General features: G+C 54.5%; 2 protein-coding genes across 4 annotated transcripts in view; both read right to left on the minus strand.

Moving 5' to 3' along the window:
* The window catches only part of INPP5B (inositol polyphosphate-5-phosphatase B), a 44,740-nt gene extending 38,886 nt beyond the window's left edge, over nt 1-5,854 (minus strand). For 2 of the 3 annotated variants that reach the window (XM_060089531.1, XM_060089530.1), the window contains exons 1-6: nt 5,752-5,854; nt 4,979-5,043; nt 4,499-4,593; nt 3,544-3,641; nt 3,381-3,410; nt 1,992-2,102 (exon numbers count right to left, since the gene is read on the minus strand). In XM_060089531.1, coding sequence (XP_059945514.1) covers nt 1,992-2,102; nt 3,381-3,410; nt 3,544-3,641; nt 4,499-4,593; nt 4,979-5,035 — 391 coding nt within the window. In that variant the 5' untranslated portion in view covers nt 5,036-5,043; nt 5,752-5,854. Of the gene's footprint in view, nt 1-1,991; nt 2,103-3,380; nt 3,411-3,543; nt 3,642-4,498; nt 4,594-4,978; nt 5,047-5,751 lie in introns of all 3 variants that reach the window. The other variant, XM_060089532.1, reaches the window with a different exon arrangement.
* Nucleotides 5,569-12,003, minus strand: LOC132502759 (uncharacterized). Its single transcript, XM_060118871.1, has 7 exons — nt 11,932-12,003; nt 10,205-10,272; nt 9,780-9,886; nt 9,388-9,556; nt 7,841-8,152; nt 6,578-6,677; nt 5,569-5,771 (listed from the first exon to the last, which is right to left on the minus strand). Exons 3-7 carry the CDS (start codon nt 9,884-9,886, stop codon nt 5,569-5,571), a joined length of 891 nt encoding a protein of 296 aa, XP_059974854.1. The 5' UTR covers nt 10,205-10,272; nt 11,932-12,003.
* Nucleotides 12,004-12,273: the final 270 nt, after the last annotated feature.

Here is a 12,273-nt window from a genome sequence, read left to right on the forward strand (position 1 = left end):
CATCACCTCCTACACGAAGTCTTCCCTGAGCAGTGCAGATGGGATGGGTTGGCATGAGCTTAGGATGCATTAGAGCAAAACTCAAGAGCTCAGGCTCTGGAGGAGACTCTCTAATCCTATCTAATCCTGGCTCTATTATTTACCAGCTATGTACTCAGGTAAGGCATTTAACCTCCCTGAGCCTCTGTTCCCTCACCTGTAAAATGGACACACTGATAATACCTACCTTGAACGGCTGTGGTAAGGAAAATGAGATAATGTGCTGAAAAGTCCTCAGAACAGTGTCTAACACACAATAAGTCCACAATGAATGTTAGCTAAGGAAATATTTTTCTGAGCTCCTACTATGTGCTGGGCACTTTCACATGTATTACCTCATTTAATTCTCACAATTCCATGAGGAAGATATTCTTTACATATAGAAGTTTACAAACAAGCAATCTCATAGAAAAAGAGATCAGATTTGTGGTTACCAGAGGGAGGGATGAAGTGGGGGGAAAGGGGATTGGGTGAGGGCAGTCAAAGGTCCAAACTTCCAGTTATAAGATAAATAGGGAGTTCTCTGGTGGCCTAGTGGTTAGAATCCCAGGCTTTCACTGCCGTGGCCCGGGTTCAATCCCTGGTTGGGGGAATTGAGATCCCACAAACCACATGGTACGCACCCCCCGAAAGAAAAAGAAAGATAAATAAGTACTAGGGGTGCAACAACATGATACATATATTTAATACTGCTGTGTTATATGAAAGAAAATTTTTACGAGTGTAAATCATGAGTTCTCACCACAAGGAAAAAAATTTTTTTTCTATGTCTTTAATTGTATATCTGTACGAGACGATGGATGTTCACTAAACTTATTGTGGAAATCACTTCGTGATGTATGTAAGTGAAATCATTATGCTGTACACCTTAAACTTACACAATTCTGTATGTCAATGAGCGCTCAATAAATCTGGGAGAAAAAAAAGTCTACAAAACCAAGGTTCAGAGAGGTGAGATGGTTTGCCCAAAGTCACACAGCTAAAGACCAGCAAAGATAGGCTTCAAATGCAAGAGGTTGTATAGCTTCAAAGTCCATGCTCTTTGCTGTACCTACTGTTATTCTCCTACAACTACCAATAATAATCATAAAACAGGTTATCCTTATTAGTTGAAGGTTTGGAGATAAATTTGCCCTGCTTATAGGATCAACCCTTTAACTCGGCATTCAAGGCTCTATAATCTTGTTTCCTTTTCCCACATTGCCCAGTTTGCATCAACAGTCAGTACCCTTCCTGCACACCGGGCAAACTAAGTTGGAGCCCCCAGACATTCAGGCTCCATGATGAGACCACGATAGAAGGGGAGCCCACCCCCGAGTCCTGCAGAGCCAGGATGTTAGCTAGAAAGGAAATAAGTGACAGTGTTGGGTAAACAGCTAAGCCCCAGCACCTGGTGGCTAGCATTTGCATGTTCTCTGGCTGATTCTCTGCTCTGAACAAACTCTCCTTTACCTGCCTGGCTGGTCGTCCAGTCTAAACAAATTCTGCCCTAGAGGCCACTGACTTCTCACTGTTAGGTTAAAGCTAGACCATTTTCTCAGCTGTGGTGGGGGACAGAGCAGGGTACAAGGGCAGGAGAGCTCTTATGACAGACTTCCCTTGGTTCTAGCTGTGGTTGTCAGGGAGAGGGAAGGTGGGCCTCTAGAAGCTGCTGACCCTGCTAACTTGTAAAAGATTCTGCATGAGAATCACAACTCACCCCGTGCAGCCCTGCCCAGAGCAAGGAGGGCGAAGGGGCCCTGCTGGAGTTAAAACTCGGGTCCAGAAACGGGAAAACAGAAATGCAAACACCATGGCTGGCTGGTGGCCTGGGGGCACTGTGGCCTCATGCCAGCAGCTTTGAGAGGGCACAGAAACTGTGGAGCGTAAGTCCAAAGGGTGCAAAGTTAACTGGTGGTGGGGAGGTCAGTGCCCAGCCCCACCTTCCCCCGGGAGCCTGCGGTCTTACCTACCTGGACAGGCCCTGGCGACTTCTTGGAGAAACGTTCTGGTTTGTGAACCAAAGGGGAGCTGGAATACGAGGCTGAGCTCCGCTGTGTCCAGCTGGACGGTGACATCTGAACCTGAACAGGGGAGGCAGGAAATGAGCCCTTGGCCTCCAGGATGCTTAGGTGCATCTTTAGTCTGGAGCCCCCAGCATGGAACCTCAGCAGCCCAAGCTCCCAAAGCCCCTTTGACCCTTAAGCTGGGGCAATAAGGGAGCCCTCTGTACCCCCAGCTCCAAATTAACATCACCCTCAGTCTACAAAGGGGGTGGACCTCAGCTCTGAAAATTCAGTAAGCCTCACCGTAGCCTTCTGGACGGAGCCAGAAGAGACCAAGTTCTCACCTGTCGTCTACCCCCACCCCACCAGTGGAATGAAAAGCACACAGAGGCGCACAGGGGGGCCGTCCGTCAGTCAGTCTCCCTGACTGTGCCAGGCACATGCTAGTCACAGGGAACACCATGCTGAAGACATCAGACATGGCCTTGTCTTCAGGGAGCTAGACTGTGGATGGTGTCTGGCTCATAGCATAACCTCAGCACCCAGCAGGCACATGGCGAGCACCCGAAACATGTGCTGAACTAATGAATGAGTAGGAGCAATGCAGCAGACTGATCAAGAGAGTGGGCTCCAGAGTCTGGATTCCAAGTCTGAATCCTTGTCCCACCGCTTGCTAAATTACTTAATTTCTCTGGGCTTCCATTACCTCGTCCATAAAATGGGGATGAAAGCAGTGATGACCTCACAGAATCGTGAAGAAAGCACCATGTGATGTGTGTAAAGCTCATTAGCAGAGTGCCTGGCACGAGATCATCATTGATTAAATATTCATTTCTATTATTATTATTATTACTACCTCTGCTATTAGGACTACAGTCTAGCAAAGAACACAGACATTAGATAGGTCACTATAAATAATTAAATCACTGTAGGTGACAGAGAGATGGTAAGGACAAGACAAAGGAATGTGCATGAGTGAAATACAAACACTTTCAGGATACAAACACTCTCAGAAGTTCAACAAAGGCTTCCTGAGGAAAGTCAGTGTGAACTGAAGCCCTGGAGGATGACTGGCTATGCAAAAAGAGGAGTGAGGGCTTTCAAGAGGAGGAAGTAGCGTGTGCAAGGGCTCCGTGGCGAAAACGCGTCACGTTTGAGGTGCTTGGAATGCAGTGGATTCCAAGTGCAGCAAGCAGGGAAGAGAGTGACTGGAGAGATGACCGGGGCCTGATCCTGCAGGGTCCTGCATGCCACAGTTAAGGCGATCAGAAAGCACTCTTACTTCACACCACTCTTCCCTCTGCAGATTCTGTTCCCCCTGCCCCAACTGGGACTCAGACTGAAAGGACCACTCACCAAGAAAGTAGACTTCACCATCCAGGGACACTGTGGGCAGGGAAACGAAAGCGCCCTTAGCAACTGAGCATCATCCTTCCTCCCAACGCCCCACCCCCAACAAAGGCAGAAATGACCCGGGAGCCCAGAGGAGAGGGATCATCCGGTCCAGCCCCTGTGGCACCTTCTTCCAGAGCGAAATCCCGAGAGATCGGCACGATCTGGTCCAAGGAGACATCGTCCCCGGTAATGGCCATCCTCCGGTGTGTGTACAGGAAGAGACTGAGGGCAGGAAGCAGAGTGAGGACAGGGGGCCTGTAGTCATCCCTCAGGCCCATCAGGGACGCCTCGGGGTGCTCACACTCTCTCCTTGGTTCCTGGGGCTGTGCTCATGTCTCTCTGCTCATGGTGCCCACCAGAGACTGTTGGGTCATCAAAGCTGAACTTGCCTCATTTTGGGGAGCCCCTGCCTTGTTAGTAAAACCCATGTTTGATCTCCCCCTTGTGCGTTCTAGCACTGCAAGTGACAAGGACAGGTCAATCTTAGCCTCCCCACTCCTTCCCTGAACCTCAGCTTTTCCATCTGTAAGGTGAGGGTGGTGGGTTCAAAAATGTCTGAGGCTCCTCCTTCCCAGCTCTGAGACCCTGAGGTTCACTTTCTGGCTGTGAGACCGTTGATAAATATTAATTATTCTCTCTCTGCTTCTGTGTAATATGTGGGTATTACTAGCAACATTTATGGAGCCCTTTCTATGTGCTTCACAGCATTTTAAACACTTTACGTGTAGTAACTCATTTTAATCTTCAGTCCGGACACATCGAGGTTTGCTCAGGATGATGTGGCTCGGAAGTAACAAAGCCTGAATTTGAACCCAAGACAGTCAGGCCACAGGGCTCAAGATCTGGGGCAGTATGTTCAACCATCTTCTTGAGAAGTTTTCTCATCAAATTTTGAGGATTATACGAGCTAAGAATACACAGGGCTTGGCCTATAGTGGTCATAAACTATTAATTATCATTATTACAATTATTCTAGAAGCCTCAGACTCTGCCCTAGAGGGCATGAAGTCCAGCTGGAGGGACAGTGGAGAATAATAAAACCCAGGGCCAGAGAGGCAAGGACTGAACCCGTCACTGACGCATGTTCCTGGCCACCATGTTCCGGCCGGTAGCGCACGAGTCCCAGGAGGCGGCTCTGCCTGCTCTCTCCCTCACACAGCGCTCCTTGCACCGCCTGCAGCTCAGGGTCAAGGCAAACCAAAAGGGAGACGGGCCTCACCCAACCCAGCCCTCCCCACCTGCCCTGCCCTGCCCTGCCCCGCCCCGCCCTCACCCACACAGATTCCCTCTGTGGTTTCACCTCTCCGACCTTTCCTCATCTGTGAAATGGGGAGAGTAACCCCCAACGTCACAGGGGGTGGGAGGGTAACTGAGTATTTAAAGCACTCGGCAGAGAGTCCAGGACTAACTGCTTAGTATGTACAGGTTTCCATCTCCCCCTGAAGGCACAGAGAGAGGGAGGCAAGCAGACAGACACGTAGACACCTGCCATTCCACTTCCCAAGGCCAGGCAGGGCAGGCCCTGGGGCTGGGAGCTCAGCACTGGCAGGAAAGGATATGATGATGCAGTACTCCCCCTCAGCCAGGGTCTCCTGGATCGCCACAGACTGGTCCATGCTGGCCCCTGCTGAGCAGACACGCCCCGGGGGAGGGCAGATGGGAGCCCCTTAGGTCAACAAGTCACTCAGGAGGTTACGGAGCTGCTTGAGGGAGGGCTGGGGGCAGGGAGGAGGGGCTCTGTGCTGGGAGAAGGTGGAGGAGGCCCCATCGGCTCCCTCCTCCTCCCCCTCCCCCTTCCCCTGAGAATGGGCCTTTTAGTTTCTAGGGAGAGGGGCCATCCCTTTGCCCCTGGTGAGAGGTACAATTTGCTGAACCGCCCTTTGTTTTGAAGGGCATCCAGTCGCTTCTAAGTGGGGTCCAGTCTATTTGTTGGACGTGGGGTGCCTTGTCCCATTACTGGAGAGGAAGACAAGTCCTATTGCTCCTGGGATGGGGCTCTGCCTTCCTTTTTGGGGAGCAGTATTAGTCCTGCTGGCACCTCTCTGGGCAGTGTCAGGGGTGTATCTGCACTATCTCTGGAAGGGAGCTCTCATCCTAAACAAGGACCCCAGTTCTGTCCCTTTTCCCCTGGAGATGGGAAAGTGTCCCATTACTCCTTGGCCCTCCCCCAGCCCAGCAGGCCCCGTTGCGTCAGTCGAAGGCCGATGGTGTCCGGCTCTGACAGCATCAGGACAGGGGTCCCAGCCCTTAGCTTGCCCAGCCCCTCCTGCCCAGCCCCGCCCTGGTTTCCCTGCTCCGCACCTGCTCCCACACCCCTACCATCGCCGCCTACCTCTTGAGCTGTCACCACCGCTGGGTGTGCCGAACACCGCGGTCCCGGGGCCCAGCCAGAGACTACATTTCCCAGAAGCCCCCACGCCACACGACGGTCAGCCAGCCTGCAAGTCCCAGCCTGCCCTCGCCAGTGCGGGGGTGGGGTGTGGGGGGGTCATCCCTGCCCCCGTTAACTCCTTAGGTCTTGGATTACCCTGGGCTCCCTCTTCCGGAAAGCTTTTCCTAAGTACTTTCCCTCGGCTCACCCTAGGTCCTGGAAGTCATGGGGCCAGAGCTCCCCGCCCAGGACCTGGAAGGAAGATGGTCACTTTAAGGAAAAACACTTTCTCAGTTTCATCCTCAACTCCTCTCACTCCAGGCAGGCCAACACTGGCCTCTACTGGAAACCTCCTCCCCAGCTAACTACCCCATCCTAGCTTAAAGAAGAACAACACTGTGAAGAACCACTACCCCATTTTCCAGGTGTAGAAACTGAGGCTCAGAGACATGAAGCAATTTGACCAAGGCCTCGCAGCTAGCAAAGTGGCAAAATTGGGCCTCAGCTGAAAGTGTGACTCCAACTTCTGTGCCATGGACACTGCCACATGCCTCCCTTTCCCCCCCTAAGCCTCAGCGCTGTGTGTGTGAGGTGTGTGTGACAGGAGCACCTGGTCCCGCCTGCCTCATGGGGCTGTTTGGGGATAAAGGATGAGAATGCACATTGTAAAGGGTGTGATCCTGTTCACATGCAGTACTGTGCTGAGGCTCTATCCTCTCTCCTTCTCAGGAAGGAAAGAGTTCAGGGGAGGGGGCCACTCAGCTCTCAGGACAGCCTGAGGCTGTACTTTGTTGTTCTCTGGCCCCTTCCCCCGATTCACTGGCCACAGGCACCTGGGCAAGGTCTTCCTCCTTTGGGGCCTCGATTTCCCACCTAAGATAAGCAGGCTGCTCCAGATGGACAAAAAGGGCCAGCTCAGATCAGGGAGTCCAGGACCGGTCTCTCCCAGCCTATTGGCCATTTCACTAAGCTGTAAGCTCCCTGAGGACTGGCTGTATCTTTTCCTCATCACCCCAGGGTAGTTTCTGGCACACAGTTGACCCTCAGAACATGTTTATTGAATTAGTGAATTATCTTAATGAATACTCTTTCTCTCAAGCTTTGACACAAACTGAAGGGTAAATGCAGGGGAAGGAGTGAGCATGTGACTTCTAACCCATCCTCACTCCTTTTTCCCTAAGCTGAGAGTTGCTGCCTTAGTGACCAGTTCAAGTTCGTATACGCAAACCTCTTCCAGAAACAGACATCACCTTCTTCCCAATCTTCTTCTTTTCCTGGAAATATCCGCAGCATAAATGGAGCTCAAGTTTATTTGAATTTGGTTTCAAAGCTGTGTGGGGGATGACAAGAAAGGGGATTGATTTAGACCCTTAAAGATAAAGGGGGTGGTGGTCATTTCAGGAAAGCAGGGGAACCCCAATTCCAGCCCCCCTCTTTGTGTCAAAGTCTGGGGAGGATCTGGGAAAAGTAGATGGAACCGGGCATTTTTACAGATGAAGAAACTGTCCCTGCAGGACTTTGGGGTCCTCCTACTTGATGGGGTCAGACAGGAGACTCTTCTGTTTTTCCAGACAAATCCCAGCCTCTCCTTGGGAATGGGGCTAAGGCCCTGCCCCCTTGGAGAGCATCATGTTCAGGCCTAGGCCCTGGGAGCCTCTAGCAGAGAGTTGTGGACTTGATAAATCCCTTTTACTAAAGATACAGCTACAGAGGGCTTCCCTGGTGGCACAATGGTTAAGAATCCGCCTGCCAATGCAGGGGACATGGGTTAGAGCCCTGGTCCGGGAAGATCCCACATGCCGCGGAGCAACTAAGCCCGTGCGCCACAACTACTGAGCCTGCAAGCCACAACTACTGAAGCCCGCGTGCCTAGAGCCCGTGCTCCACAACAAGAGAAGCCACTGCAATGAGAAGCCCGCGCACTGCAATGAAGAGTAGCCCCTGCTCGCCGCAACTAGAGAAAGCCCGTGCGCAGCAATGAAGACCCAATGCAGCCAAAAATAAATAAATTAAAATAAATAAATTTATTTAAAAAAAAAGATACAGCTACAGGAATCAGAGCTGGGGGTGGGCCTGGGGACTTGCAGGGCCTATGGGACCTTCCTGCCTGCCGCTCCCTGACTGCTGAGCGAAGGCACAGCAGCAGAGTGCCAGCCAGGGTCCAGGGCAGGCGGCTCCTGGTGGCCCCTGGTGCGGCCCCGTTGAAGTGGAGGTTCTCATCCAGCTGGAGGCAGCTGCCTGAGGCCAAGGCTCGGCAGCACTCGTGGTAGCAGGGCTGGGCCACAGCCCTGTGACACCTGGGCGTCCCTGTCATGCAGGCCTGGCTGAGCCCTGCAGCGTAGCCTGAGCTGGACCGCTTCAGCTGCAAGAAGAGATGAGACCGTTCATCCTCCCCTTGCCTTCGTCCCCCATTCACAGAGAAAAAAAATGTTAAGTTGGGTTGTGGGCTGGGCTGAACTTCCTTGGACCCCTCTCTCCACCCCCATGAGGCCAGCCAGCCAGTCCCCAGAGAACATACAGGGTGATCAGAAACAAGGGGGCATGTCACAGAGACTTGGAAGATTCCAGCCGCTGCCCTGGATTTCAGCCTAATGTGGAGCTAAGAGGGTCGAGCAGCCTGGCCCCCAGCAGGTCAAGCTCCAGCCCGATTCGGCTGCTGACCCTTTAGTCGAGCGGGGGAGAAGAGAGGCCTGCAGTTCTGAGGGAGGGCAGCACCCAACCTTGGAGAACAGCAGGGGCCCACCTCACAGAAGTCCGAGCCCTCGGGGCACTGGGCCACAGATTTCTGCCTTGGCAGGAGATTTTCCCCTTGAAGAGAGAGCGAAGGGAAGGGTAAGGGGTGCCGAGCCCTGTGAGCTCCAGACAGAGGCGGGGCTGGAGCCCCATCCTGCCTGTCCCACTGGCCCCAGCCACCCCTCGCTGTCCATTCCTGCTTCCACTTCCCAGAGCAGGCAGATGTGGACAGACACTCATGTTTCTCTTGGGGGCTGGCAGGGTGGTGGTCACCAGTGGTGGAGTGGGAAGTGTCTTGTCCTCTGGGACGGTCAGGTGGCCTAGGCCTGGGAGCAGAGCAGGGCTGTCTGGGGAAGGGCTGTGACACGTCTGCTGGGGGACAATTCCTCCGCAAAGCCCCAGGCCGCCCCCCAGGGGAGGGCATCTTGTGTGTGGACTTCACACCTGAAACTCGCCCATCTCTGCCACCTGGAGACGCACAGGAACTTGCTCCGGCTTCCTTGGAGCTTGTGGGGAGGGGAGCACTGGCCCAGCTGGGCGGGGAAAGGTGGGGAGTCGGAAGGGGAAATCCAGAAGGGGTGGGGCACCGAGGAGGAGGGTAGACCTCAAAGCTAAGGGCCAGCCTGACAAGGTTTAGAGGTTGGGGTGTTGATAGAGGCTGGGGAGGTTGGGGAAAACAGCTCAGGTGTTGGGGGCCTGTCAGAGGGTGGGCAAGGCTCAGGGCTGGGGACAGGTGGGGCGGGGCTCAGAACTTATGGGGCCAGTGGGAGGAAGAGTCAGTGTGGAGGGCAACGGAGGAGGGGCTTGGAGTTGGAGGACCACGGAGGAGGGGTTCAGAGCTGCAGGCTAGGGGGACTGTCTCACCCGAGGCCGACTGGTTGAGCTCCAGGCAGAGTGCGCCGCCACTGCAGTGCTGCAGAGAGCAGGGTCCGGGGCTAGAGGCCTGCAGGTAAGGGCTGGGGCTGGTTTCATTTCTCCCCTCACAACTGAGGCTGCACCAGGCCATGCAGTGGGAAGCGTTGAGTTGGATCGGCTGGGTAAAGAGAGTGCCTGTGAGTCCAGGGCGATGGGGGGTGGCCAGCCAGTCCTGGGCCGTATCTCAACTCTCAGGGCAACCCGAACACCGACTCCTCTCTCTCCCACTTCGGCACCTCCCTCCCAGCACCTTACTGGAGGTACCTGAATGTCACACCCCTTCCAACCCTGCAGCAGCCCCTCCTGGCAGCACCCTGCCTGGTCCCCCACAGCAGCCCTACCCCTGCACTCTCAGTAGTTCTCCCCTGCGCTGCACTCTGCTGTTTGGTTGAAAGGCTCTGCTTCCCGGTTTCCACGCCTCTCCGTAGCAGGGGAAGCTGTGGCACATCTGTGGGAGGTTTTGTTTTGTTGTTGTTTTTGTTTTCAGTACGCGGGCCTCTCACTGTTGTGGCCTCTCCCGTTGCGGAGCACAGGCTCCGGACGCGCAGGCTCAGCGGCCATGGCTCACGGGCCCAGCCGCTCCGTGGCGTGTGGGATCTTCCCGGACCGGGGCACGAACTGGTGCCCTCTGCATCGGCAGGCGGACTCTCAACCACTGCGCCACCAGGGAAGCCCTGTGGGAGGGTTTGAACGCTGTGGCCCTCTTCCCCCGGGTGAAGGCATCCAGAAGGCTCTCTCCTCCTTCACAGACTGCTTTGCCGCTTACCTGGACAGGAGCGGGGGTCAACTGGCTTCTCACCAGGTTCTGGGCTACCAGAAGGACCTGCAGGAGGACTGGTGGGAGGAAAAGGAGAGAGGAGACCCTACTGCAGGAAGCAACCAGCTCAAGAGTCAAGCTTAAGGAAAGGTCATGCAGTGGTTAAGTAGAAGGGGCCATGACACAGGTGAAAAGAAGGGATAGCCTCAGGGCCCAGGGGTCGTCACAGGTTAGCGTTGGTCACAGGGACCAGGAAAGGCTGAGGTCCCTGGGCTTAGGACAGCTACTTCTGAGCAAAGCAGCCTGATGGCTACTATTGGTCACAGACATCTTCTGAGAGGTAGGCCAGGAGCCCCAGAGGGTGAGGGACTGGTCCTGGGCAGCCCAGGGGAGGTTCCCATTATTACACTATGCGAAGGAGTAAACTAAGGCTGGGAGCAGGGGGGTCAACTTGTATGGAATAAGGGGTCCCAGGGGCTGGGCTTTTGCTTCCTGCAAGTCATACTTTCAGAGTGACATTGAGGCCAGCACAAAGGGTCCTGCAGCCTGGTAATGGCCCCTCTGAGAGTAAATGTTGTTGTTGGCATGGCAACAGCAGCATCCCAGGCCAGAGGGGAGACAAAGCTGGAGCAGGTGCAGTGACAGGAAATAAGACAGGAAATCCGGTGCCTCTGATGTGGCCTCATTTGCCTCTGACATCAGAAGGTGCTGGGGGTGGGGAGTGGCTGGTGATGGGCTTCCTCAGAACCCAGGGCAGGGAAATGCTGGGTCACAGAGGGGGTCAGAAGTCAGGGCTCCCCTTGTCCAGATCCTTCAGGGTTCAGACCCAACCCTGTTTCTAAATCAGAGCTGAGCTAAGGGCAGGAGGTAACTCTCAGACCCTGGATAGCTGGATGCCAGCTCTGGTTCCCCCAGGACAAAGGGATCAGATCTGTAAGGGTCTGCTAAGCCCAGGTTCAAGTTTTTCCATGTGAGGCAGAAAACTGCTGGAGATGGGAGAGGGGGCCCTTATTCCCATCTTCCCGCCCAACCTTGGGAGGCTGAGCACAACCCAGCCCCCAGATTTCCCAGGGCTAACAGGGCATGTTTCCTTGTTGTCAAGGGTTGGCCCTCCATCAGCACTTGGATCTCACAGGTGATGGCTGCCAGGGTGATGTGATACAAAGGAGAGCCTGGACCCTGTCTGGGCTGGGCCCCTTCTGGCCATGGTCTTTAATGCATGAGTGGGGCTGTGCTCAGAATCCTGGGTGCAGAGGTGAGGTAGGGTAGGACCCCTTGGCAATAGAGGCCACTTCTCTCTCCACCCTCACCCCTCCTTACCACCTGAAGCCTCAGCCCCTCCACTGCTCCCTCCCCTCCAACACTACACCCAAGAAGTGTTCTCATCCAGTTAACACCTCTCAAGGGGACTTCAGTCTCCAAAGGCAAATAGGTCAAGAGGGGGGCCCAAAGGTTCTCTCCAGCCCCTGTGCCCTTGTGAAAGGAAGGACCCAAGCCTCCCACACAGCCCTTTTCCCACTTCCTGGTTGGGACAGCTGAGGCTGGAGGGACAGCTCAGGAGTGTGAGGGAAGCAGACAATCAGCCAGATCAGAAAGCCGGGCGAAGCTTAGATGGTTACTTGGTAGTCTGTGTTAGTTCTGGCTCCTTGCCCATCTACTTTAGTCTGTGCATGTCTCCATAAATAGAACACTCCCAGTATTCCCTGAGCCCCACCCCATCCCAGCTGCAGACCTACCTGCGCACCTGAAGGTGTGGAGGGCAACCAGCGTGTGTGCCTGAGTCAGGGAGGCTGCAAGCGCAGCCCCTGGAAGCTGGCGGCTGCCCCTCCTCCCCTCCAGTCATCTGTTAGCTCTGGCAGTTCCCTCTGCCGCTGCTGCCACCGGGGACACAGGCAAGAGAAGGAACCACAGCTGCTGTCCAGACTGAAGCCAAAGGGAGAAAGTAAAGTCAACTGGCAGATAGAAGGACCCCACTGGAACGTGTCTTGTCTGTGTAGATGAGAAACCCGGCAGGTGGAGCAGGCTCTCAGAAGAGATGAGAGGGATGGGAGGCCAGGGTCCTCCCAGGGCCCACCTGC

The sequence above is a fragment of the Mesoplodon densirostris genome, chromosome 2, assembly GCF_025265405.1.
Source record: "Mesoplodon densirostris isolate mMesDen1 chromosome 2, mMesDen1 primary haplotype, whole genome shotgun sequence".
NCBI classification, from domain to species: domain Eukaryota; kingdom Metazoa; phylum Chordata; class Mammalia; order Artiodactyla; family Ziphiidae; genus Mesoplodon; species Mesoplodon densirostris.